The 24,234-nt window shown below is 39.1% G+C and overlaps 4 protein-coding genes across 4 annotated transcripts; 3 read left to right on the forward strand and 1 right to left on the reverse strand.

The window, feature by feature from the left end:
* Positions 1 to 2,322: 2,322 nt before the first annotated feature.
* On the reverse strand, positions 2,323 to 6,512 carry LOC309516583 (olfactory receptor 9K2-like; the record flags this gene model as incomplete). Its single annotated transcript, XM_082195344.1, has 3 exons — positions 2,323 to 3,288; positions 4,180 to 4,275; positions 5,715 to 6,512. 3 exons carry the CDS (start codon positions 6,510 to 6,512, stop codon positions 2,323 to 2,325), a joined length of 1,860 nt encoding a protein of 619 aa, XP_082051470.1.
* Positions 6,513 to 12,302: 5,790 nt separating this feature from the next.
* LOC309516584 (olfactory receptor 5B21-like) lies at positions 12,303 to 13,259 on the forward strand (the record flags this gene model as incomplete). The annotated part of the gene is made up of 1 exon (XM_082195345.1): positions 12,303 to 13,259. One exon carries the CDS (start codon positions 12,303 to 12,305, stop codon positions 13,257 to 13,259), a length of 957 nt encoding a protein of 318 aa, XP_082051471.1.
* Positions 13,260 to 15,716: 2,457 nt separating this feature from the next.
* LOC309516585 (olfactory receptor 6N1-like) lies at positions 15,717 to 16,637 on the forward strand (the record flags this gene model as incomplete). Its single annotated transcript, XM_082195346.1, has 1 exon — positions 15,717 to 16,637. One exon carries the CDS (start codon positions 15,717 to 15,719, stop codon positions 16,635 to 16,637), a length of 921 nt encoding a protein of 306 aa, XP_082051472.1.
* A 3,978-nt stretch (positions 16,638 to 20,615) lies between these two features.
* Positions 20,616 to 21,983, forward strand: LOC309516586 (olfactory receptor 5G9-like; the record flags this gene model as incomplete). The annotated part of the gene is made up of 2 exons (XM_082195347.1): positions 20,616 to 20,633; positions 21,006 to 21,983. The coding sequence occupies 2 exons, from the start codon at positions 20,616 to 20,618 to the stop codon at positions 21,981 to 21,983; spliced, it is 996 nt and encodes a 331-aa protein (XP_082051473.1).
* Positions 21,984 to 24,234: the final 2,251 nt, after the last annotated feature.

Raw genomic sequence — 24,234 nt, forward strand, 5'->3', positions numbered from 1 at the left:
CCAGGTGATGTATTTCTGGCTTACCCATTGATATGTCCAAACTATTAAGAAGAAGGCTACGAAACACTGAATATATTCATTTGTATTTATATTTGTATCTGCACAGTCTCACAGACACATTCTCTCTCATATGCCAGGTTAATTGCATTATTCTTTTATTCTCAGTGGGGAAAGCCAAGCAGAACACAAAAGCCCCCAAGAGCCATTGTTGATTGCAAATGAAGTTTCTATTCAAGGGAGACTATTGATCAGGTAGGAGAGAGAGGCAGAGCATAAACACTGAGGATGAAAGAATGAACAGATATCATCTTCTTATGTCTCTCACATATTTAAAATGGCAGCCCTCCAGTCAGGAGAACCAATGTTATCATAATATAACTATGCCTAATTTTCACAGAAATATAAAATAACATGGTAGACCTATTTCTGGACTGTATGTCCTCAGACTTCAGGTGACTTCACATGACTGTTCAAGCCAAATATCACCTGCTATCTATATTCATGAAGGGTGGGATATAAACATTATTAATAGAAATGTCCATCTATAGATAGAGATACATTCTCTGAGCACAGAAATTTAATTAAGAATGAGCCAAAACATATCCAACCCAATTAGTTTCCACCTTTGTACGTGGCAAAAATGGCACACCCATTTTGGACTTTTTGTTCAGGGATTATAAATAAGCTTCTAGAACACTAGCTTGGCTTCCCAGTGGCACTGATGATGATGGTGCTCCTCACAGTTGCTAATGACTAATGCTTTCCCATGGGATGTTGATATATGGTGAATGCCATTGTTCTGAGGCGGCTCCTTCTGTGAGGGGTTCTGCAGCATTTTGAAGTTGCAAGAAGCCCAAATAAACATAGTGGTGCAAAGCATCCATTGATAGAAATGGTTCTGCCTCCAGTCAGAAAAGTGACCAGTATCTTTGGCATGAGAGTTGAGCTATAGCAAGTCTCCAGACAGGAGAGATTTCCCAGGAAGAAATACATGAGTGTGTGAAGATGCTGATCAAGAATCACTAGAATAATAATGAGGATGTTTCCAGCTATGGTTATATAGGTAGAAACAATATAGCAAATAAAACTCATATATCTTCATTATTAAAGTACAAGAGGATGAATGTTATGGACTCTGTTTTATTTCCTTGTTTCTTATTGCTTTTCAGTTGCATCTAAATAAATCAGATGATATCTAGAAAAAATTAAGACTTGAATATTTGATGCGGAAATCACTGTAATTCATAGGGTAATATAAATGACATATCAAAAGATTTTTGTTTTCAAGTAACCCATTTTAAAGAGACATACAAAATTATGCTTTTATACTTTCAGCAGTTCTCGTTTTAATAAGATGCCTTGAATCCCATCAAGGAAAAAGAGAGGGTATAAATAAATAAATAATAGCTTTCCACCACAAGAATGAGTTTCAAAGATTTACTGGAAACAGCCTTAAAATATTTACATAGAAACAATACAAAATACAAAGTAATGCATTGCTCTTTAACAGCAGTTGAGGAGAGTAAAATGAGCTTCAGTCTATTTTAAGCTGATGCTGAGGCCTTACCTGAGTGATCAAAGTTTGTTCCAACACGAATCACATGGTTGCCCTTGGTTTTAGAAGAAAACAACTACTGTAATCCTAAGTGGACAGCATCCAGTCTAAAATTGCTGCTAAGTATTGGAATAACTGTCAAATTGTGATTTTATGGGTATATGATTATTTAAAACCATTCAGTCAATAGTTATCTTGTTTAAGGCATACAATATTGTATAATGCATTTTATACAATTTTTCAATACATTGTGATCATATATAATATACACAATCAGCAAATCAATATACAAGGTTTTTGAGATATATAAAATGTAACAGCACATAGACAGCATCCATTAACAGCAAAATAAGAGTAGAGGCATATTCATCATGGTTTGTATCCATCTAAGAGCAGATCCACACCGAAAATTCAAAACACATCCAAAGTACACTTAAAGCACATGGTTTCTGCCAGAATATTCTGGGAAATGTATTTGTTAAAAATGCAGAGAATTGTATCTCTGTAAATGGAAAAATGTAGTTCCCAAGGCTCTTTGGGGGAAAACATGTACCTTAAATATATGATATGGGTCGGCCCTTAGTCACAATCATAGCAGACCTATTAAAATTGATGGATTTAATTAGTCTTGTCCATGGATTTCAATGTATCTATGACTTAGTTGGATTCAAACCCATTCATGTAATTAAACACACAGACGTAAATAACAGATCTCTGTGACCTTCAATAACAGTTACACCAGTCCTTATTTCTGGGATTCTCTGATATCAATGAATACAAGAACAAAACCCAAATTGGCACAATGCTTTTCTAAGGGTGTCCTTTACATCTTTGTTCCTTAGGCTGTATATGAAGGGATTGGCCATTGGAGTTAGAATTGTGTACAAGAAGGAGAAAACCTTATTTAGTTCTTTGAATTTACCAGTTGTTGGTAAGATGTAGACAAACATTAAAGATCCATAGAAGACCGAAACAACAGTGAGATGAGAAGAGCAGGTGGAAAAGGCCTTTTGCCTCCCAGTCATAGATGGGATTTTTAGGATTGTACTGATGATAAAAATGTAAGATGTTACAGTTATGAGAAATGTGGGTAGAATTCCGATGGATGATGTTATGAAAGCAGCAGTTTCAATAACCCAGGTGTCACTGCAAGACAGTCTTACTAAAGGTGTAAAATCACAAAAGAAATGGTCAATTTGATATTGACTGCAGAAAGTGAGCTGGGTCAACAAAGATGTTAAGATGGTTATAAGCAGCAATCCAATTAACCAGGAGACTGAAACCAGCAGGATGCATGTTCTGTTGTCCATAAGCGTGACATAATGCAATGGTCTACATATGGCTAGGTAGCGATCATATGACATCACTGCCAAGAGGTAACATTCAGTAGCTGCCAGGGTGGAAAATATATGCATCTGTAAGATGCAGCCCACAATAGAAATGGTTTTGTCCCCTGTAAGAAAACTGTTCAGCATTCTGGGTAAGATATTTGAGGTGTAGCATATTTCCACAAAGGACAAATTTGACAGAAAGAAATACATGGGAGTGTGAAGGTGCTGCTCAGCCGTGACAAGTGCAACTATGAGGAGATTACCAGACAGAGTCACAATATAGATGACTAGAAATAACAAGAAGAGGAGTATATTCACATTTTCAACATTCCTAAATCCAAGGAGAAGGAATTCGGTGATACCTGTTACGTTTTGCCATTCTGAGTTTTTCAAATGCTGCATCTATAGATAGGAAGTAATATACTGAGTAATTGAAAAAATAGGTTTCCACCCACCCCCATCCCCACACAAGAATTAAGCAACCATCACTCAACACACATACACCATTGTGCTATATACACGTAATTGAAGTCATTGAAAAATTAGGTTCCCCCCTATCCCCACACAAGAATTAAACAACCATCACTCAGCACACATACACCAGTGCTTGCATTGTTTTTGCTGCATCTATTAACAAGTTGCTATGTAATGTGTGTTTTTTTCACTTCTTGTGAGCTGCAGAAAATCCTTGACTCAGAAGAAAGGCACTGTCAAACTGCCACTATTCAGGAGGAGGTTCAATCACTGACAGGCAAATTCAGGGTGCAAAAGTGAAAAAGAAAATTGGTTGTGCAACAGATCTGCTTCCCTACAAATCCACAATAGGAGGAACTGCACTTAAAAGTGTGGGATAAAAATAAATTATTTTATATTGGCTCTAGAAAGAGAGTCATGTTTTCTATAAGCAAAAGATAACATACTGAGTCAGAGATCCTTAAAAATTAGTCAAAAAAATAAATATTCATGTCTGATATCCATATTTTGAACAATGTTGTATGGTATAAAATTTGCAAAATTCTCCCTCTTATAAGCAGTGGAAAATCTAATTGAATAAAATTAAAAATTGTGAAACCCTGCGAATCATGGGAGAGAACTGGGTGCATTGCAAGGTAATCTGTAATAATGGTGAGCTTGCTATCTGGAAAACTTGCCTTTCTTCTCATTAAGGATTGTTCCCATTGAAGAATTATCAACAAGATCCTAAATGAATAAAAAATTCCTGGAATGAATGTGAAATTTTTTTTTTTGGGGGGGGGGTTACCTAAAGCAATTTTCCCCAAAATCTCAGTGTACCTGCTGCTGAGGGCAACACGTTTTCACATCCATTTCTAGAAAGGTCTTTGTTTCATGATGTTTGAAAGTCCAGGTAACATCATTGATCTGTTTATACTATAAAGAAGAAAGCTCTGAAACACTGAATATATTAATTTGTATTTATATTTGTATCTGCACAGTCTCACAGACACATTCTTTCTCATATTCCAGGTTAATTACATCATTCTTTTATTCTCAGTGGGAAAAGCTAAGCAGAACACAAAAGCCCCCAAGAACCATTGTTGACTGCAAATGAAGTTTCCACCCAAGGGAGACCACTGGTCAGGTGGGAGAGAGAGGCAGAGCATAAACATGGAGAATGAAAGAATGAACAGATATCATCTCATTATTTCTCTCACATGTTTGAAATGGCAGTCCTTCAGCCAGGAGAACTGATCTTATCATAATATAACTTACACCTAGTTCTCACAGAAATATAAAATGAAATGGTAAATCTATTTTTAGACTGTTTACCCCAAACTTCAAGTCTGGGCTCACATGAAAGCATTCCAGATCCCACCTGCTTTCTTTATTCATGAAGGGTTGTATATAAACATTATTAATAAATAAGTTTATCTATAGAAATACATTCTCTGATCACAGAAATTTAGGATGTCAAGTAGAAACATATAATTAAGAGCCTAAACATATCCACCCCAATTAGTTTCCACATTTGTACGTGGCAAAACTGGAACACCCATTTCATATATTTTTGGGGTGATGTTTTTCCTCACAGAACTAATGACTGGTGCTTTTCCATAGAATGATGCTATATAATGATGGGCATTGCTTTGAGGGGACTCCTAGTGGGAGGGAATCTGGTATCAAGAAACAAGTGTTGGCAAAAACAACCAAAACAAATGCTTGTGTTGAAGTTTCAGAACAATTTTCACTCCCTTTTATTCATCCCAACTCAGAAAAGAATGAGTTAAACTTTCAGTCTAGTGCACATTAATTTCAGCATAGGTTAACATCTCACTATTCTGCTTGACAGCCCAGTTTTCTGTGTGCATGGAATTTATATTGTATTATTGAACATTGTGTCATTTGCGACTGCTCCTGCTGTTTAGGCTGGCATAGTCCAGAAATGGCTTTACTGTCTCCTCAGTAAGGAGTGGGCTTGAAGGAGAGATTGTGAAAGTCATACTAGTGGCTGGCATATGAGAGGATTTGAGTCCTACTGTCAGTTGAGGCTTACTTCAGAATTCAGAATAGGGAAGGATGAAAAAATTGATTGGTCTGCTCTTCACAATGAAAATATTTTGTGTTTCCAAATGTGATTGTGGATAAGAATGCAACTCACATGCTTCTCTAGATTTTGCACTGCAGTTTCAATGAGAAAAAGCATATGCAAAAGATGCCTACCTGATTAAGATTTCAACTAAATACATCATGCGGATATAATAGAAGACAATGAAAAACATTAAAATAGTTAAATCTATGTTAATGAAGCATCCTCATCGTTCCCCACATTATCCTCAATCTTAATGAATTCTATTAATCATCTTAAATAAAGTATTCTTTATTGCTTCCTTCACTTCTTTGTTCCTCAAACTGTATACAAGGGGGTTGACCAGTGGGGTGAGCAAAGTATAGAACAGAGAGAATACTTTCTTCAACTCACTCAGATAACTCTTGTTTGGTAATACATAGACTATCATCAGGGAGCCATAGAAGCAAGCAACCACGGTCAGGTGAGAGGAACATGTAGAAAATGCCTTTTGTTTCCCAGTGGTGGATGGGATCCTTAAAATGCTCTTGATAATACAAACATAAGATGCCACGGTTATTAAAAGAGGGGGCAGAGTGCCTATGGAGGAGAAAATGAAGGCTGTCATTTCAGCCACTTTGGTGTCATCGCAGGAAAGTCTTATCAATGGGGTGAAATCACAGAAGAAATGGTTTATTTTGTTGGCACCACAGAAACTCAGGTGAGATACCAAGAATATCATGACATTGATAGGTAGTGACCCACTGATCCATGATCCAGCAATCAGCAGAAAGCAAATTCTTCCATTCATGAGTATTGCATAATGCAATGGCTTACATATTGCTAAGTAGCGATCGTAAGACATCACTGCTAGAAAGTAGCATTCTGTAGTTGCAAGAAGCCCAAAGAAATATAGCTGTGCAAAACATCCATTAATAGAAATGGTTCTGACTCCAGTCAGAAAACTGACCAGCATCCTCGGCATGACAGTTGAGCTGTAACAAGTCTCCAGGCATGACAGGTTTCCCAGGAAGAAATACATGGGTGTGTGAAGATGCTGATCAAGAATCACTAGAATAATAATGAGGATGTTTCCAGCCATGATTGCAAGGTAGATTGGTAGAAACAGTATGAAAAGTAGTATCGGTACATCATCACTATTGAAGTCCAGGAGAATAAATGCCACAGGGGCTGTCTGATTTCCTTCTTCTCGTTTCATGTTGAGGTGTATCTAAATAACATCAGGCAGTGTTAATAAAGATTTGCACTTGTAGAACTGATGCAGGAGTTTCTGTAACTCAGCTGAGAAAACCACATTATATATAGGTTAAGTAAACAATTCTACTATATTATGAAGTTGACATTCAAATGAGCACAACATGTAATTATTTGCTAAGACTGTATTCCTGTCAATGCATAGAAACTTTGCAGGTGGGATCACATTAGAAGAGAAAAGTCTCCCTGTTTCTACTCAGCACCTATTGAGGGTGATTTCATTTCATTTATTTTACAAAAGAAACGCTGCATTTCAATTGCATTCAGTCCTTTAACATTATGTGCAGTTAAAGGCCAAAGACAACAATCCAAATAAATTGATGTTTACATTTGAGGATGGGATTTGTGGAAAATTCTCAATGTTCTTTGCTTTCAGTGTTAGTTTCACCAATAAATTGTGTAACTCATTGGTTTCTCAGGGATATTTCTACCAAATATAGCTCACATACATTAGTCAGCAGAACAGATAAAGGGCTGCTTTCAAGTTCATGGGTGAGGCAAAACTTATTTGAATGCTATGCATCAGCTTCTTCAATTTCTATGCTGGCAGCAACTAAAGTAAATAGTATGTTTGTATGGATAATTTCAATAAAGGAGCTTACATAGCTCATCTGTGCAAGTTCTGTATTAAACAATACAGCAGCATGTAAGAGCTCACCAGTATCTAGACACACAAATCCATATGCACATTTAGAGGCATCTTAATTTCTAAAATCATGCAGAATTGATCTCATTGGCAAGCAGTTGGCAACAAATATAATGTAGTATGAAATAAAAGAGAGGGTGAAGTTCTGCCAGTTGTGTGACCAGGCAGTGACAGCCCCAGCCCCCAGGGACTATAAGGAAAGAATAAAGACTCTGATGATGTTATATGGAATTACAATTAGGCTACAACTTTATTAAACTTCTGAATGTAGGAAGACCTTGGCTTAGGCTGTGGGCGTGTATCCCTCCCACCCCCCAGCCAGGGGGAGCTGGGGCTCATCAGGGTAAATGGGATATTGGGGTGCTCTGCGAGACATAAGTGTAGCAGGCAGCCCAGCCCATATTCCCACATGCAGGGGAGTTTACTGACAACCTTTCAGTGGCCAGTGACACCCATTATATATAACCCCTTTAAGAGGAGACCCTGGAATTGCTGCTGCAGGGGGGGAGTGAATCACCACTTCACGCCCTCTCCCCATACAGGGAAGAAAAGACTAAAGGATTCCACCCAAGGCCATAACCGCCAAAGTTGTGACGAACTGCTACAGGGAAGACGAAACCTGCCAATGCAGGAAAATTTCTCCCTGGTCCTTCAACAGCAACCAGTCAAAGACCGTAGCAGCGCCCACTAAACAGGAAGAAAAAGTTAACCTGCAAACAAGAGAACATTAAACTAAGGGAGGGTAGAGAGTGTGAATCTCCTAAGCCGACTGCCTGGATACTGTCAGCTCCACCTCCCAGCAATGAAACTTGACTACAGAAGCTGGGCATGAACCTCCAAAGATTAACACTGAGAGGCAGGCCAGTCCTTGTTTGCCAGTAAGTTCCCTGGGAACTGTAGCACCGCGTGCAATCCTGTAAAGGGCTCCCACAATGTAAAGTGTGAGTGCTCACTATCAAACTTAAGAATTGTCTGATAAAAGAGCCTAAATGATTGAAAATACATACTTGTTCACCAACAGACTCAAAAACTACTTGGGACACCTCCAGATGACCTATTTGTTGAGAGAGAGAGATAGAGAGAGAGAGAGCACTGGACTGGAAAGATGATAAACAAAATGTGAAAAGAGAAATATGAAAACTGTAGTCAGTCACTATGATTATTGCATGACATTCCTGTGACTGGAGTCAAGATTATGCCTGAGCATGATCTGCTGCCCAGTCTTGTGCTATTGATGCTGCTGCAATCTCACACCTCTCCTGCCTCTAGCATTGAGTACCTGGTTCCTATGTTTGTGTGTAAGAGCAGTCTGAGATATTACCTGTTTTCATCCTGATGCTCTGTCAAATAAAACTATTTAATTTAAACAGCTGAAATCTAAATGGGAATTGAAAAATAAATATAAAAGAATACTTCACCCAGGCTGTGATCAGGTCACAGGCAAAGAGTGTTCAGGAATCCTGGAGCATGGGAATAGTTGGACACATAACATAATTTCTGTTGATCTTCATCAGTTGTATGTTAGGTAGAAGCCATTATATTAGTGAAACATCATTATATCCAACACTTCAAAGCTGTCTAGGTGTCTCTGACACCTTGACAATCTTGCCCTATACTGAAAATGTGGATGAATGTTTTGCGAAATCCCTCCCCCTGCATAATACAATTCATCTATAGGTCATATATATATCTCCAAACCAATTAATCAACCTGAAAAAAATCTCAGTAAGAAATGTAAAAGAAGAAGAAAACACTTAAACCATAAGGGAAATTAATGAGTAAAGTAGAAATTCCTAACAATCAAGAATCAACAAAGGCAAGAAAAAAATAGAAGACACTCAAGGGAGGGAGAGCAATAAGTGCACTTAAGATAATGAGGAAAAATGTATTATTATGTATGTTTGGGGTGAGTGGGGGGGCATATGAATGAAAGAAAGAGATGTGTCTGAGGGGAAAACAAGGGGGTGCATAACCCTAAATATTTTGTGAATCTTTGTACTTTTGTCCATTTACTGCATTTATTTTTCCTGATTTGAACTATAAAATGAGAGAACTCCTAAACATTTTTTAAGGGGGGAAAAGCACTCATGAGGGGTTTCATGTAACTCACCCTGACAGCTTTCCTTGAAGGATTAAGAGGGAATAAAATGGTCAACAAAAAAGGAATGAGGTAAGCAAAAAGCAAAAACTCACATGAGGAGTCCTCTAGCAATCCAGTAAAAAGCTCAGGTGGTTAGCAATGGAAGACCAAGGCAGCAACAGCAATCTTTGCTGGTTGTAAGCAAGCAATATTTGTAACATTGCATGGTCATGGGATACATTCACTGAGGCATCCATCCTAGCTTCTGATTTCACAATTCTGTGGCAACATGCCATAGTCTTAACTCTCATCTTAAAATGGCAGGTTGTTCCCCCCTTTTCTTTCTTATCACTGGATTATTTAGACATGAAGAAGAAAATTATGCGATCTGGCTGAGAGTGCAACAAATGTGATATTTACATGACCAAAAATTCCAATAAATAGGTCATGAGAATACTGGTAAATTCTATAGCTATTTCCAGATAATTTTATTTTACCAAACAAGTTTTTCTGTAGCTGACTTGTAGCTAAACAAACACTCTGGTTCTGGTGTGGGTGTTGGATGCTTACAGCAGGGAAGGAAAATCTATGGCCCTCCAGGTGTGTCTGCATGACAGCTCCAATAACCCCTGACCTATGCTTATTAGATCTGACAAAAGTTGGAACCTAACAATATCTGGAAGACAACACTTTTCAATCCTTGGGCTCCAGCTACCACACAAGATTATTAACAGAAAGCAGGTATCATTTGCATACCCAGGCACATGATGCCTGCTACCTGGTGCACGGTCTCAGTATGAAATAAGACATAGGACATTGATGTTGGGTGGAAATTGGCCACAACTTTTATTGATTGCAGATGGAATAGGCTTTGGCCAAAGTCATTGGGTATGTATCTCGTATCAAGCAGCCCGACTGCTGGTTGATAAGTAGGTGTAGAAAGGGGGGGGTCACCTGCCAGGGCCACCTTTGGGAAGGTTGCTATGGCCTGTTGGCCCCTGCGTGGGCTCTCAGGCAGAGACAGCCCCTCCCTGGCCCCTTACCTGATCAGCTAAGTATACAACCCAATGCCTTAACCACCCAAGTTGTGATGTTTTCTATGAGGTAGGTGAAAATCTACAGACCAGCCAATTTGTCTGCAGGAAAAATCCTCCCTGGCCCTGAATATGGTGACAACATATACCATAGCAAGGTCCACATTGTCCTGCCCACACATCTTTGGACAGGACTACATACAGATTATATACAAATGGGAGAGTGGGTGGTGAATCCTGTGGTAAGGTTCAAAAGGGGAGAGGCTCAGGGTGTGCCCCCCCCTGTTTAAGGCACTGCAACCCTGCTCATAGAGGTGACCTGACTGGCTAATATTTTTATCTCCCCGAATATCTCTGTGAGTGGTACTGTTAGCCACCAATCCGGGGGGGGGGATTCCAAAACCCAGTGACCCTGATTTCACTGCTCATGGATGGGACAAAGAAATAGAGGTGAGGTTCAACTTAACCCTAGATCATGGCATTGTTTATTATTGTTATGTTTTGATCAGTCTTCTTCCTCATTAATATTTCCTGTGGGATTAGAGTTTTGCTTAAGTCTAACAGGATGCCCCAGTGGTTTTTCTCCTAATTTCCCTTCTTCCTTGGAGACTCTTGTGCCATTGATTATCATGCTTGCAGTTTAAACTCTTCCTTACTGAAATTAATAGTCTGTAAATTAACAGGCCATGAGGCAGTTGATATTTAAAAGAATTGAAATCATTCCAAACGATATTTATTTTTTTAGTAACGAACTCTGTTAAATGCTTTAAAGTGGCATGCTGCAATGCTGTGAGGAATCTAATTGGATGTCTTGTCAGCAAACCACATACTTAATAACTTCTTCAACTGTAAAATCCCAGATTATGGGCAAAGTATAAGGTAGGATGAATAATGAAGGAAAAGATGAAAACTGAGACAGCAGTAATAATATTTTTCTTTAATAAATGTTGGAATGGATGAAAATGCAGAACTGGCTTAGCACTGCTTTTAAAATTGCCCCATGTGACAAAAGCAGCAGGAGAAATGAGACATATCTAAAGAGATTTATCATTGTTGGAAGTTAAAAGAAAGGTGCAAAAATTAGACACCTTTAAGGTCAACTGGTTCTTTTTCTAGTGGGAGAATTAATCACATTCTTACTTTTTAAAATTTCCCATGGAAATCAAGAGGTCTTTGAACTAATGTATGATGATGCTTATGAGTCCTGCTCTTAAGATCCAGAGTAGGAGAAAGCAGGAGAGACTGGGAAGACCTGCATTCAAACTCCTATGTATGCAGCCCCATTTGCAGGGACAATATTTTTTGGTTATTTCTTCAGGTGATGGTAATATGTGGAGCTTGTTTTGTTTTGCTTTGCTTTTAGAAGCATAGTTTAGCCTCCTCTCTCAAGAAAAAGTAGTGGCTCTTTTCTGAGTCTGGAGAGCTAACATGTTTCTCCATAATGCCTCGTGTCTTTCAAGTAGAGATATTTCCCATTCTGCATCTGTAATGGAATTGTTTCAAACATGTTTTTAATACATTTATTAATTAATTAATTTTATTACTTATGTGTTTGTTGCCCTAGGTGCCTTTAGAAGGAAGGGTGGAATATCACAGCAGCAGCAGCAACAACAGCTAAGCTGTAGCACACTGCAGAGAATGTTGTTGTGCATCAGAGAATGTTGCTGTGCATCAGAATGTTGTTGTGCATCAGTACCATTCACATCATTGAGTTTTAAGCATTTAACTGTGCTTAAGACTCATTGCTTTGATTGCTCTTCTGAATGGTGAAATTGAAGGTCAACCCATAATATTTGCAATATTGTTTTCCTCTCTTATTTGCACCAGATTATATGTCTGAATATGTTTTACCCAAAGATGCAACTTCTAAGCAGCACCGATAAGGAAAATCAACCTAATGTGACCGAGTTTGTCCTTATAGGATTTAGTAATCTCCGAGAGCTGCAAATTCTTCTCTTCTTGCTTTTTCTGCTTTTCTACATGGTTACCTTGGTTGGGAACATTCTCATTGTCATGCTTGTTATAGCTGATAAACATCTTCATACCCCCATGTACTTCTTCCTTGGGAATTTTTCTGGCCTGGAGACCTGCTATAGTTCTACTATTCTGCCCAAGACTCTGGCCAGCCTTTTAACTGGTGACAGATCTATTGAGTTCAATCTCTGCTTTGTTCAGCACTATTTCTTTGCATCATTTGGGGCAGCTGAGTGCTATCTCTTATCTGTGATGTCCTATGATCGCTATTTAGCTATATGCCGACCCTTGCATTATGCAACCCATATGAATGGTAAGTTCTGTGTGAAGTTAGTTGGTGTCTCTTTCATCAGTGGATTTCTGGCTATTTCCATAACAATAATATTAGTTTCCAGGTTAGCTTTCTGTGGCCCCAATGAAATAAATCATTTCTTTTGTGATGTCTTTCCACTCATAGAATTGTCTTGCAGTGACACTAGTCTTTTGAGGATTTTGATATTCCTTGTTGCTTCTGTATTCACCGTTCCTCCATTTTTGCTGACATTGATATCGTATGCTTCCATTATCACTGCCATATTGAGAATCAAGTCCACCAGTGGCAGACAAAAGGCCTTTTCTACTTGCTCATCTCATCTTATTGTGGTCACAATTTTCTATTCCACAATAGCCATTGTCTATGTGTTACCAAACACTGTCACACTGAGAGACCTTAACAAAGTATTCTCTGTTTTCTATGCTGTCCTGACTCCCATGATAAATCCACTTGTCTACAGCCTGAGAAACAAAGAAGTAAAGAAGGCACTGAAGAGACAGATCCGTCAGTTGCTTGTAGATACATAGCTCAAACAAGATGAATCCATATGTTTTCATGTACCAAATAGGAAATTGGATTTTATCAGACTGTATCACAATAAATAAATAAATAAAACACTGCTCAATTTCAAAACCAGTTTATCTTGACACATGGGAAACATTATCCCAATCTTTCACGTGAACGCAGATCTACCCACCATGGAGAAAGTGGAAAGAAATAAGATTCACACACATACTCTCATAATGTTGGAAGAGGGGTCATCCAATTAAGTTGAAGGGTGGGTGATTCAGGACAAGTAAAAGGATATACTTTCATACAGCACACAGTTTAACTATAATGGCCATTCACCAATCCAGCAGTGGGCGATGTTTGTGACCCGGTGCAAGGCTCTCCCATCATCCCACAGCCATGCCTCTTTCTTCCTGCCCATTGCCATGTCCCCAACAGCCATCACGGTGGCCTCTGGGTTCCCACCAAACCCAGATTCAAATTCAGTCAATCTGCAGGGGCTGGGGGCTGGGGTAACAGGAGCAGTCTATGCCAAGGGAAATTTCACTCTGGTCCGCTTGTATAAAAGGGGGCCAAAGCAATCAGTGGCATGAATCTACCAACTTATAATGTGGTGATAAAGCATTCATGCTGAATTTACATATCATTTAATATTGACTAGTAATTAACATAGTGACTGTTGCAGAATTAATGAATTAAGCCAGGTAGGCAAACAGTCAGCCAAATCTGAGTGCATCATCCGAGTCCTTTGCCTCTTGTGTTAGAATGCCTGCAAGGTAACATTTCATTCTCAATGGTGGCAGCTTGGGGTTTGGATCCTGAACCCATCAAGGCCATGGCATTCCAAAGCATAGAAGGGTTACATCCAATGAAGTCAGGAGTCACTGATGAGTTCCCTGTGACCATTCCTTTCCAGGTACACCCAGCAAGCATGTATGGATCCTTGGCCACAGTATCTTACTTTTGGCTGGTGTCCACGCAGCTGCAAATCAATGGGGAAACACCTGAGCATCCACCCACAAGTCCGCGTATCCTGGATGGGCCAAAGTGAGATATGTTGGGATTCCCTCATGTGAAAGATGCAGTGTCCATCTGGCTGAGTAGTCCCAGCCATACTGGGTAATTTCAAATCGATAAAAACACAGCAAAACATTGAAAGAGGGATTAGACCAAAAAATGGGATTAGACCTTCCCCTCCAGCATGGAATATTTGTTCATATACCCCCGGGTTTACAGTGGTATATAAATTCAATCAATCAATCAATCAATCAATCAATCAATCAATCAAATACTAGATTTGATGGCTATATGCTAGTTTGCCTCTGAACAGCAGTTACTTGGGTTTAGGAGAAGAAGGATGCTACTGCACTTATGCCTTTCTTGTAGGCTTCCCATATTAATCTGGTAATTTGAATGCTGGACTCTGATCTCATTGAGCTTGGCTCTCATTATCTTTTTAAGTAATCATACTGTTGCACCCCACCCCAATCTCTGAGGGATGCAAGACTCCAGGGGGGTTCCAAGTGGCTTGCCCAGGGTTTGTGTTTTCTTTTGGAAAATGAGGCATAGCAGAGACTGTGGTGTCATTTATGGTTCATTTATACATATATGTAGCCTGTGTCTAGCCTGATGGAGAGATTCACAGCATTGACACTCCAAGAGGGTCCTATTCCTCTCATAGCTGTAGCCCTGGATTCAAGCAGACATCAGACATCATGCTGCCTTTCAGCCTGCAGCTTTCCTTCTCAGTCACATCACAGCAAACTCCCATCCTAAATTTGAAATTTCTAACTCACCTTGCTCCTAATTCTCTCTACTCTATGCTGTTTTTACCTGAAGAGTGAGGGACTCTACTCACTTGCCATCCCACAATGGGTCCCTCTGATCCACTGTTCTCTTTGTTACATTCACTAGAAGATGCAGATTCTTCCATACACAGCAAATTTCCTCTGGGGATTTCATATTTTCCCCTTGTGGTTCCAAGGGACTGTCGATGTTGCTGAATACTGTTTTAAAATAGGCATCTTATCCGTAGCAAGAGCTATGCAAAGGAATATGTTTAAAAATAGGGAGCGAGCTGTTCTCTACAACAAACAATTGCTTTCAAGTCAGTTGTAGTTTTATATATGTCATTTCCAGATATATAGTTTTTTGGGGGGTGTTATTGGACTGGATCTATGAATTTGAAAGCAACTGGCTTTCCACATGGAAGAAAAACATGACAGTAAGTAAAACCAGTGTGTTAAGTAGAAATTTTACTTTTTGGACTGACTTCTACAGTGGAAGTGTGTGCAACATAAGTAGTGATTAAAGTGATCCACAATATTATTTATTTGGTACAGATGCAAGCTGGTGAAACCCCAGAACTGAAAAATCAAACAGCCATCAAGGAATTCATTCTGTTGGGATTCAGTCATCTTCAAAACATGAAAATTATTCTGCTACTGGTTTTCTTCCTGATCTACATCATGACCATGGCTGGGAATGTCCTCATAGTTGTGCTGGTTGTGACTGATCGACACCTTCACACTCCCATGTATTTCTTCTTGGGAAACTTATCTTGCTTGGAGTCCCTGTACACTTCAGCTATATTGCCTAGAATGCTGGCTAGCTTCCTGACTGGAGACAGGACTATTTCAGTCAATGGTTGTTTTGTGCAACATTATATTTTTGCATACCTGGCAGCTGTGGAGTGTTATCTCCTTTCTGCTATGTCCTATGATCGCTATTTAGCCGTATGCAAACCTCTCCATTATGCATCCCTAATGGATGGCAAGTTATGCCTCCAAATGGCAGCTGGATCTTGGGTGACTGGCTTTCTCGCTAGTACTACAACAATCATATTGATGTCAAGGTTAGTCTTCTGTGGTCCTAATGAGATTGACCATTTCTTTTGTGACACTTTCCCAGTCATGAAGTTGTCTTGCAGTAACACAGCTCTTTTAAGAATACTGATTTTAATTTTTGTATCTATATTTACCCTTCCTCCATTTACACTAACCTTAATGTCATACATCTATATCATTACTGCCATTCTGAAGATCCCATCCATTACTGGGAGGCAAAAAGCCTTCTCCACCTGTTCCTCACACCTCACTGTGGTAACCATTTTCTATGGCACAATAGCAGCTGCATATGCCTTACCAGACTCTGCCACCATGGGAGATGTAAACAAAGCCTTCTCTGTCTTTTACACAATCATAACACCTCTGATCAACCCTCTCATATACAGCCTAAGAAACAAGGATGTAAGGGAGTCTCTTCAGAGGTCTGCAGTTGTAGCATGGATCAGAACTAGGGTAATTGATCATAAAAGAGGATTCTGCAGAATGTGTAAGCAAAGAGATAGGAAAATAATAAGAAGGAAAACGGAAAGTTCTCATGAAAACCATTAAAAATAAGTGTTTACCTATTATAGCACAATAGGGAAATCAATCCTATGGGAAGGTAGAATCTGGGGCAGAAGAACCACCAAATCCAAAATCCTACTGACTTTGTGCCAGTAAGGGTGGAAGGTGGGGTTGACTATGCAATGGTAATTGTAGCAGATATACGTAGCTGGTCTCCTTTTGTTTGGTTTCAGGGGTTTGTCTGATTTGGGGAAGGTGGCATTTGGCATTTGGGTCCAAACACCTGAAATGAAATAATAGGAGAGTAAGTGCAACATTTAGTGATGTATGGAAGTGAGAGCTGGACCATCAAGAAGGCTGATCGCCGAAGAATTGATGCTTTTGAATTATGGTGCTGGAGGAGACTCTTGAGAGTCCCATGGACTGCAAGAAGATCCATCGTATCCATTCTTAAGGCAATCAGCCCTGAGTGCTCACTGGAAGGACAGATTGTGAAGCTGAGACTCCAATACTTTGGCCACCTCATGAGAAGAGAAGACTCCCTGGAAAAGACCCTGATGTTGGGAAAGACGGAGGGCACAAGGAGAAGGGGATGACAGAGGACGAGATGGTTGGACAGTGTTATCGAAGCTACAAACATGAGCCTGACCAAACTGCGGGAGGCAGTGGAAGACAGGAGTGCCTGGCATGCTCTGGTCCGTGGGGTCACGAAGAGTCAGACACGACTAAACAACTAAACAACAACAAGCGCAACATTGTAAAAGGGTTTCCTCTTTTAGGGAATGGGTGTGAAGCAACATACCTATTTTCTTCTCTCTCTCCCCTTCCCTCTTCCTCCTTCCCTCTAGTATTTGTAGTCATATTTAATATATAGGAATGTAAACATGAAATACCAATATAAATTAATAATCTCATATATTCATATGGAGACAATAAAATATGGTTTAAATAACATTAAGAATACTTATTCAGTGACCTTGTCTGCTATTATATTTACAGCGTAAAGGGCTGCATAATATCTTGGAATGATAGATTCCAAAAACTATCAAACACGTTCTATTTTTCAATAAATTTGTTTTCCCCCTCCCCTCGTGTTTTAAAGTCAACATATTTTCTAGTAATTTGGGGGTCCTGGCATCAGCTGCAGAGCTTTGTTGGTTGCACTTTTTCTTTCTCGGGGTTGCTCTGATAAGTCCTTCCCCCCAAAAGATTTTATGGATAAAATTGCTGCCCTGGAAAAAGCACTGTAATGGCCACCCCAATTTGTTACCTGCAAATGAAGGTGAATTCGATGGCAGGATTTATTCAGTGTTTGTACTCCAGAAACTATAATATATATAGGTTAAGTTGCATTTTTAATAAGTTTATGAAAAATGGTACTGAACTTCAGAGTTGTACTGTGTGGGAGCCCTCATTAAGCAGTAATTATGGAAACTTTTTTTAGATTTCAATTTATTCTCCACCCAAGCAAACCATGTGTATTCTCCCATCCACCACAAAAGCCTATGAGTGACTCTTGTGTGTATTTCAAGTATAAAGTCTAAGAGTTGTTGCAAGGAGAATCCCTGATCTGGACCTTGTGCAGAATAGAAATGCTACAAAATAAACTGCAAAAATAAACTAACACATTGTTCTTCAACAACTAGCTATGCGGCCCAGTCTTCTTTAAGTTCTTCATACAGTCCAAGGTCTAGCCTCTCACTGCTCCCAGAGAGAGATCCATACATGCAACTTGTTTGTTCATAACGCTGAGCTGACTGACTTCTTCTCCTGCTGTGAAAATAAAGTGATCTCCAGTTCCAAGAGATGGGGCATCAATTAAATTAGACTGGAAAGAAACCTTCACCCCTCCATGCTTCATCACCTACCTAATGCAAACCTCTGCACAGCATTTCAAATACAAGGAATACAAACATAACATTTTATGAACAATAAACTTAAGTTTTTAACATGACACACTGCCCAATGGACTCTGTGTGCATCAGCATGCTATCTTGACCCTTATGAGTGGCGGGGCCTATGGAATTATTTCATTCTACTCTGCACCAAGCCAGGCCTTTTTGCTTTTTGAAGTACTGTATGTTTAAGGAAGTTTTTAAGGCTATCTGTCACGTACAATTTAGTTGAGATTCCTGCATTGCAGGGGGTTGGACTAGATGAGCCCTGAGGGCCCTTCCAACTCTACAATTCTATAATTCTAAATGGCTGTTGTAACGTTAAGCACATGATGCTCAGAAAAAACATGCAGTGGAAATATAGCTAACATAGGACAGTTTTTTTAAAAAATGGTTAGCCTTGCCTTCTCCATTCTGCTAACCGCCAGTTGCTCTGGACAACAATTCTTTTCAGCCGACATGTCCCTTGGTCAGGGTTGATAGGAATTATAGTTCAAATCATCTGGAAGGTATCAGGTTGAGAAATGCTGGTTAGCCCATGTGGCTCTATTGGGCTCTGGGAATTCCTCTGACTTGAGGAACTACATCTATCCATGTGTATGAATCATAGGGATTAGCTGATTCAAGGAGCAATTTATGACTGGGCATTGGGATATTTAGCCCCAGGCCTCTGCAGAGATGGGGGGGGCAGTCAGGTACCCTTGCCCTGCACCTTGGAGAGCTAAGCCATATGAAGGCCCCTGCCAGGGACCAGTTGCTTTTAATGTTTGAGTTTAGAACTTTATTCTAATTTCTTCTAATTATTCTAAACCGACCATGGGCTTAAGACAAGCCTGTTTGGTCTCAGTCAAAATTCCAACCTTGTTCACTGGTCTCTTGGTCAAGCAGTTTTATATTTCACACAGGGGCAGGGAATGGCATATCCAAATTAAGCCAGGTAAGGGATTTAATTTAAGGAAGGAGTGGGGAAAATTAAGGTCTGGGAGCCAAATGTTGCCTTCCAGGCCTCTCTGTTTTGCATTTGGTACCCACCACAGTCAACTCCTCTTTTGCCAGACCACATTCCTCACACTCCTTGTGTATTTTTTGCAATACAGTGGTACCTCGGGTTACAGACGCTTCAGGTTACAGACTAACCCAGAAATAGTACCTCGGGTTAAGGACTTTGCTTCAGGATGAGAACAGAAATTGCGCGGCGGCAGTGCTGCAGCAGCAGGAGGCCCCATTAGCTAAAGTGGTACCTCAGGTTAAGAACAGACCTCCAGAATGAATTAAGTTCTTAACCCGAGGTACCACTGTATCCTTGGATATTCCCTGCCTTGCTGGAATGTGTCCTTGCACTCTAATGACACTTGCTTGTTCAGATGGATGGTGGAGATGGGTGTGAGAGTGTGTGTATCCACTACGCTACTGTATAAAAATAAAATCCATCTCTCCACCCTCTTTTTGCTTCTTACTCTATCTACCACTGCCACTCTATCTACCTGTTTGCCAGAATTGAAGATTGCCCACTCCTGAATTAAGATGCTCAGCAGACATCATTAAAGAAAATAAATTTATATATTGCTGATTGCTCCCTGTCCTGTAAATTCCCCTTGAGTGCAGAATGCACTAGTAATAAGGAGGGGCATCTTGTAATAATCACTATACCAAGGAGAAGCTAATCTTAATGTATAAAAGGCAACGCACATCCAACAGATTCTTTCAGATGTGATAGGTTCCTTTCTGTATTTTCTCCAGTAATATAATAATAATGGACATGGTTCTGTTAGCATCTGCCTAGAAATATATATTTGGACTTTGTGATCCAGATTAAGTAGGGTTGTCTCCCTTTGTTTGTTTAGAGAAAGAGACATGAAGGTGGAAAGGAACCTGGCCACATTTAGGAGGTTTCAATTAACACGTTTCTTGATATTTTGACTTTCAGTGTCACCCACATTTTTTTCTTCAGACTAAGAACTGCCATATATTAAATGAAAGAACAGCAGAAGAATCACAAAGGAGATATTAGATAGTATGGGTAAGACTATCCAACATGACAAAACAAATTCTATAGATGAAGAACTTCTAATGAAATTATGTGTTGGTTGCTGAAACGTTGGACAAAATTAACCTATGTGAATCAGTCATGACTACCCAATTAAAGGTATGTGGCCTTTTACTCTCTTTTGAAATATATAAAATGCATGCAATATAGTACTTAACAATGCTTAGAATTACAAGGGTGCAAGGCTGCTGGAGGTGTGAGTTAGATGGAGAAATGGAAATTTGGCAGGTTGGATTTCTAATGCAGATATTGTAGCTCCATTAGGTGGAAACAGGAAATCCATATTCCATTTGAGAAATGAAATTATCATTGTTGGAACTATAAACTCTTGCAAAAACTAGCCAGGTTAAAAGTTGACGCAGCTGAACAATTATCATATGGAGAACAAAAGAAATGTGCTCCTTTTGAAGTGTTAAGATCCAAGATATAAAAACCATTCAATTTTGCCATGAACTTGTTTCTTTTTTACAGGTGCAGTTATATGAAAATAAACAACAGCTAAATCATACACGTGTAACTGAATTTATTCTTCTGGGCTTTGGAGATCACCACCAGCTACTGCTGATTCTTCTTTTCCTTTTGTTCCTTTTTATCTACATTGTGACGATGGCTGGGAACATCCTCATCATTTTACTAGTTGCCACTGACCGACACCTTCACACCCCAATGTACTTCTTCCTTGGGAACCTCTCATGCTTGGAGACCTTCTGCAGCTCAAACATCTTGCCAAGAATGTTATCCAGTTTCCTTACGGGAAGGAAAGTGATTTCAGTCAATGCATGTTTTGTGCAACATTACTTCTTTGGTTTTTTTGGAGGTGTGGAATGCTACTTATTATCAGCAATGTCCTATGACCGGTACTTAGCTATATGTAAACCTCTCCATTATGTCACCATGATGAATGGCAAATTGTGTTTCCAACTCATAGTCAGCTCTTGGTTTAGTGGTTTTCTATCAATTACTATGACAACGATTATCATGTCCAAGTTAGTTTTCTGTGGTGACAATAAAATTGACCATTTCTTTTGTGACACCTTCCCCATCATAGAACTATTTTGTGGTGACACTAGCACGTTAAAGTGGTATATATATGTTTTATGCTCTGCATTCACCTTTCCCCCATCTATATTGACCTTCACATCATATACTTTCATAATTATAGCCATAATGAAAATCCCTTCTGCAACCGGAAAACAAAAAGCATTTTCTACCTGTTCCTCCCATCTCTTGGTAGTTACAATTTTCTATGGCACACTGATGGCTGTCTATGTGATTCCGAACACTGACAGACTGAATGCCCTTCACAAAGTCTTCTCTATCTGTTATACCATCTTGACTCCCATGATCAATCCCATCATATATAGTTTAAGAAATAAAGAAGTAAAGGAAGCATTGAGAAGACATATTTCATTCCTAGTAGTGCAAAATGAGAAGAAAAGACAGACTTAAGATTTGCTAAAGGTGTTCTTTTCTGAAAAGTGACTTCAAATTTTATAGCATCACTAAACATATATGTTTTCATTTTTATAGATAAATGTGCTCCTTTTTGTGCACATTAGAAAAACACACAAACACACTGAATGTGGAATGACAGAATCTGGACTAGTTCCATCCCAAATTTAGCAAATTTCTAGCCTCCTTCCACAGGCTGAATCTGGCTAGAGAACCTCAGAAATACCTGGGTAGGCCTTGCTCTATATTTTCAGTCAGGAGAGAGGTACAAGTTTATAAGAAGCTACTTTTTCTTTCCCAGGAATCATGCATCTCTCTCACACAACTAAACTTTGATGCTTTCACTTGGTTACTGCTAGATCAGAATGGTATGTGGGATTTTTCTAATCTTTTCTTCATTACCTTTTATCCTCCTGTTTTACCTTTCATTGTTGTCTTTTCCTCTCCCTCTCTCCCCTTGACCCCAAATCCTCTCCTGTCCTGGGAACTCAAGGTCTCTAACTTTTGCAATATTCCTACAAGATGCAGAGCTTTATATATATATGAAGTACATTTGTAATTGCTATGTAATCATATTGTAACAATGTTGTTGTTGATGACAATGATAACAGTAGTACAGTAGTCACTCAATCATTTAATATTGATTTAGAACATGTATCTTGTTTTGATCACAATTTGTAGTTTTATTTTTGCAACAAGTTCACCTTTGGTGGGAATTAAGACTGATTTTTTGGTGGGGTGTGCATGTGTGGTTTACCTTTTGTAGTTGTGGTATATATTTATCTTGGATTTAGTGTTTTGTTGAGTATTGTGTGTTCATTTTGTGTATTAATTTAGACTATTGGTGGCATTGAACAGGGGGAAATTAGCAACTTTAAAAAAATACAGGGCTGAAATGTACATCTTGCAGACTGAGGTGTCTGAAAACAGATATGCTTTGCTTCCTTCCTGAAGAGATACAAAAATAGAGCAGATTTTTGTATCTCTTCAGGGAGATTCCACATCCACAGAGTAAATGTGGAAATGAATTATAATGATATCATAACTTCAGATGATATTGGCACATGGAACAAAGACTGTTGAATGTAAACAACAGTTGGGCGTATCTGGATAGAGGCAATCTGTCAGTTGTTTTAGTTTGGTTTGGCCTGTATCAAGCTTAAAACAAAAGAATTTACCACAGTTCACCTAGTTCTTCTGGGTGAAATTAGTTTTCTATCTACCTTGCAATTACTGAAGCACCTGGGTAAATTCCCTCATGCCCCATATTCAGCTGAGGATCATCAGAATTATAGCAATGAAAGGATGTATTAAGAAAAAATGTTGCAGTGAAAGTGGCTAGGAGTACTTAAGTGAAGCTATAAATAAGACCACCCTTTGGCCTGACCTGACATTTCTACCTCAGATAGGTAGCTCCTAAGTGAGATTGTGTTTTATAAGCAAGAGGGTTTATATTGAGATTATCTAGTTCATGTGTGGAATATGTTTTTCTAGCCTTCTCAAATCACTTCTTGACAAAATTCTTTGCATGTTCCATCTGGACCTCTGAGTTGGTCTTGAAATTTTATTTTTGGTGAAGCAGGTGGCAGCACAGAGGTATGAGGCACCTCTGAAAAAATATCCACTCATTTTAACCCTCCACCCTCTTCAAAATTCCTTGAATATTTCGCAGGAAACACCAAATTCATCTCAAACACCTTTCCCATTTGTGTCCAATTCAGAAGGCAGAAAGAGAGATAGATTGGAATGTATCTTCATTTGGAGGTTTTCTTCTATTACTTACTTCCTCAGTCTAGGCATGCATCAAAAATCCTTGTTCTTCCTCTCTCTTATTCAGTCATTCCTTTTTCTAAAGGCGTTACTTTCTTATCATAGCCCTGGGATACATGTGAAGGAAACATGCCCTGGCAGACCTTGTTCTGAAATGCTCATGATGCTCTCTCTGGTATTCCTTTCGCTGCTGTTTCCAAATGTGGTAGGGAAGGAAACCCACTTTAAGTGTATACGTGAACACCGCTACCCAGAGGGATACCATAAAGATGGGGACTTCATTATTGGCGCACTTGTATCTCAGTTCCTTACATGGGACAAGCTAGAGGGATTCGATATTCAGCCTCCTCTTGCTTACTCATTAGATCCATAGTAAGTCACTCTTCTTCCTTTAACTGTGTTAAAGTTGTTTCAAATATGTTGTGAAATGCTTCTTATAAAATAAAGAAAGTTCATTTATTTCAATAAAGATGAATCG

Source organism: Podarcis vaucheri, assembly GCF_965113315.1.
Source record: "Podarcis vaucheri genome assembly, chromosome: 13".
NCBI lineage: Eukaryota > Metazoa > Chordata > Lepidosauria > Squamata > Lacertidae > Podarcis > Podarcis vaucheri.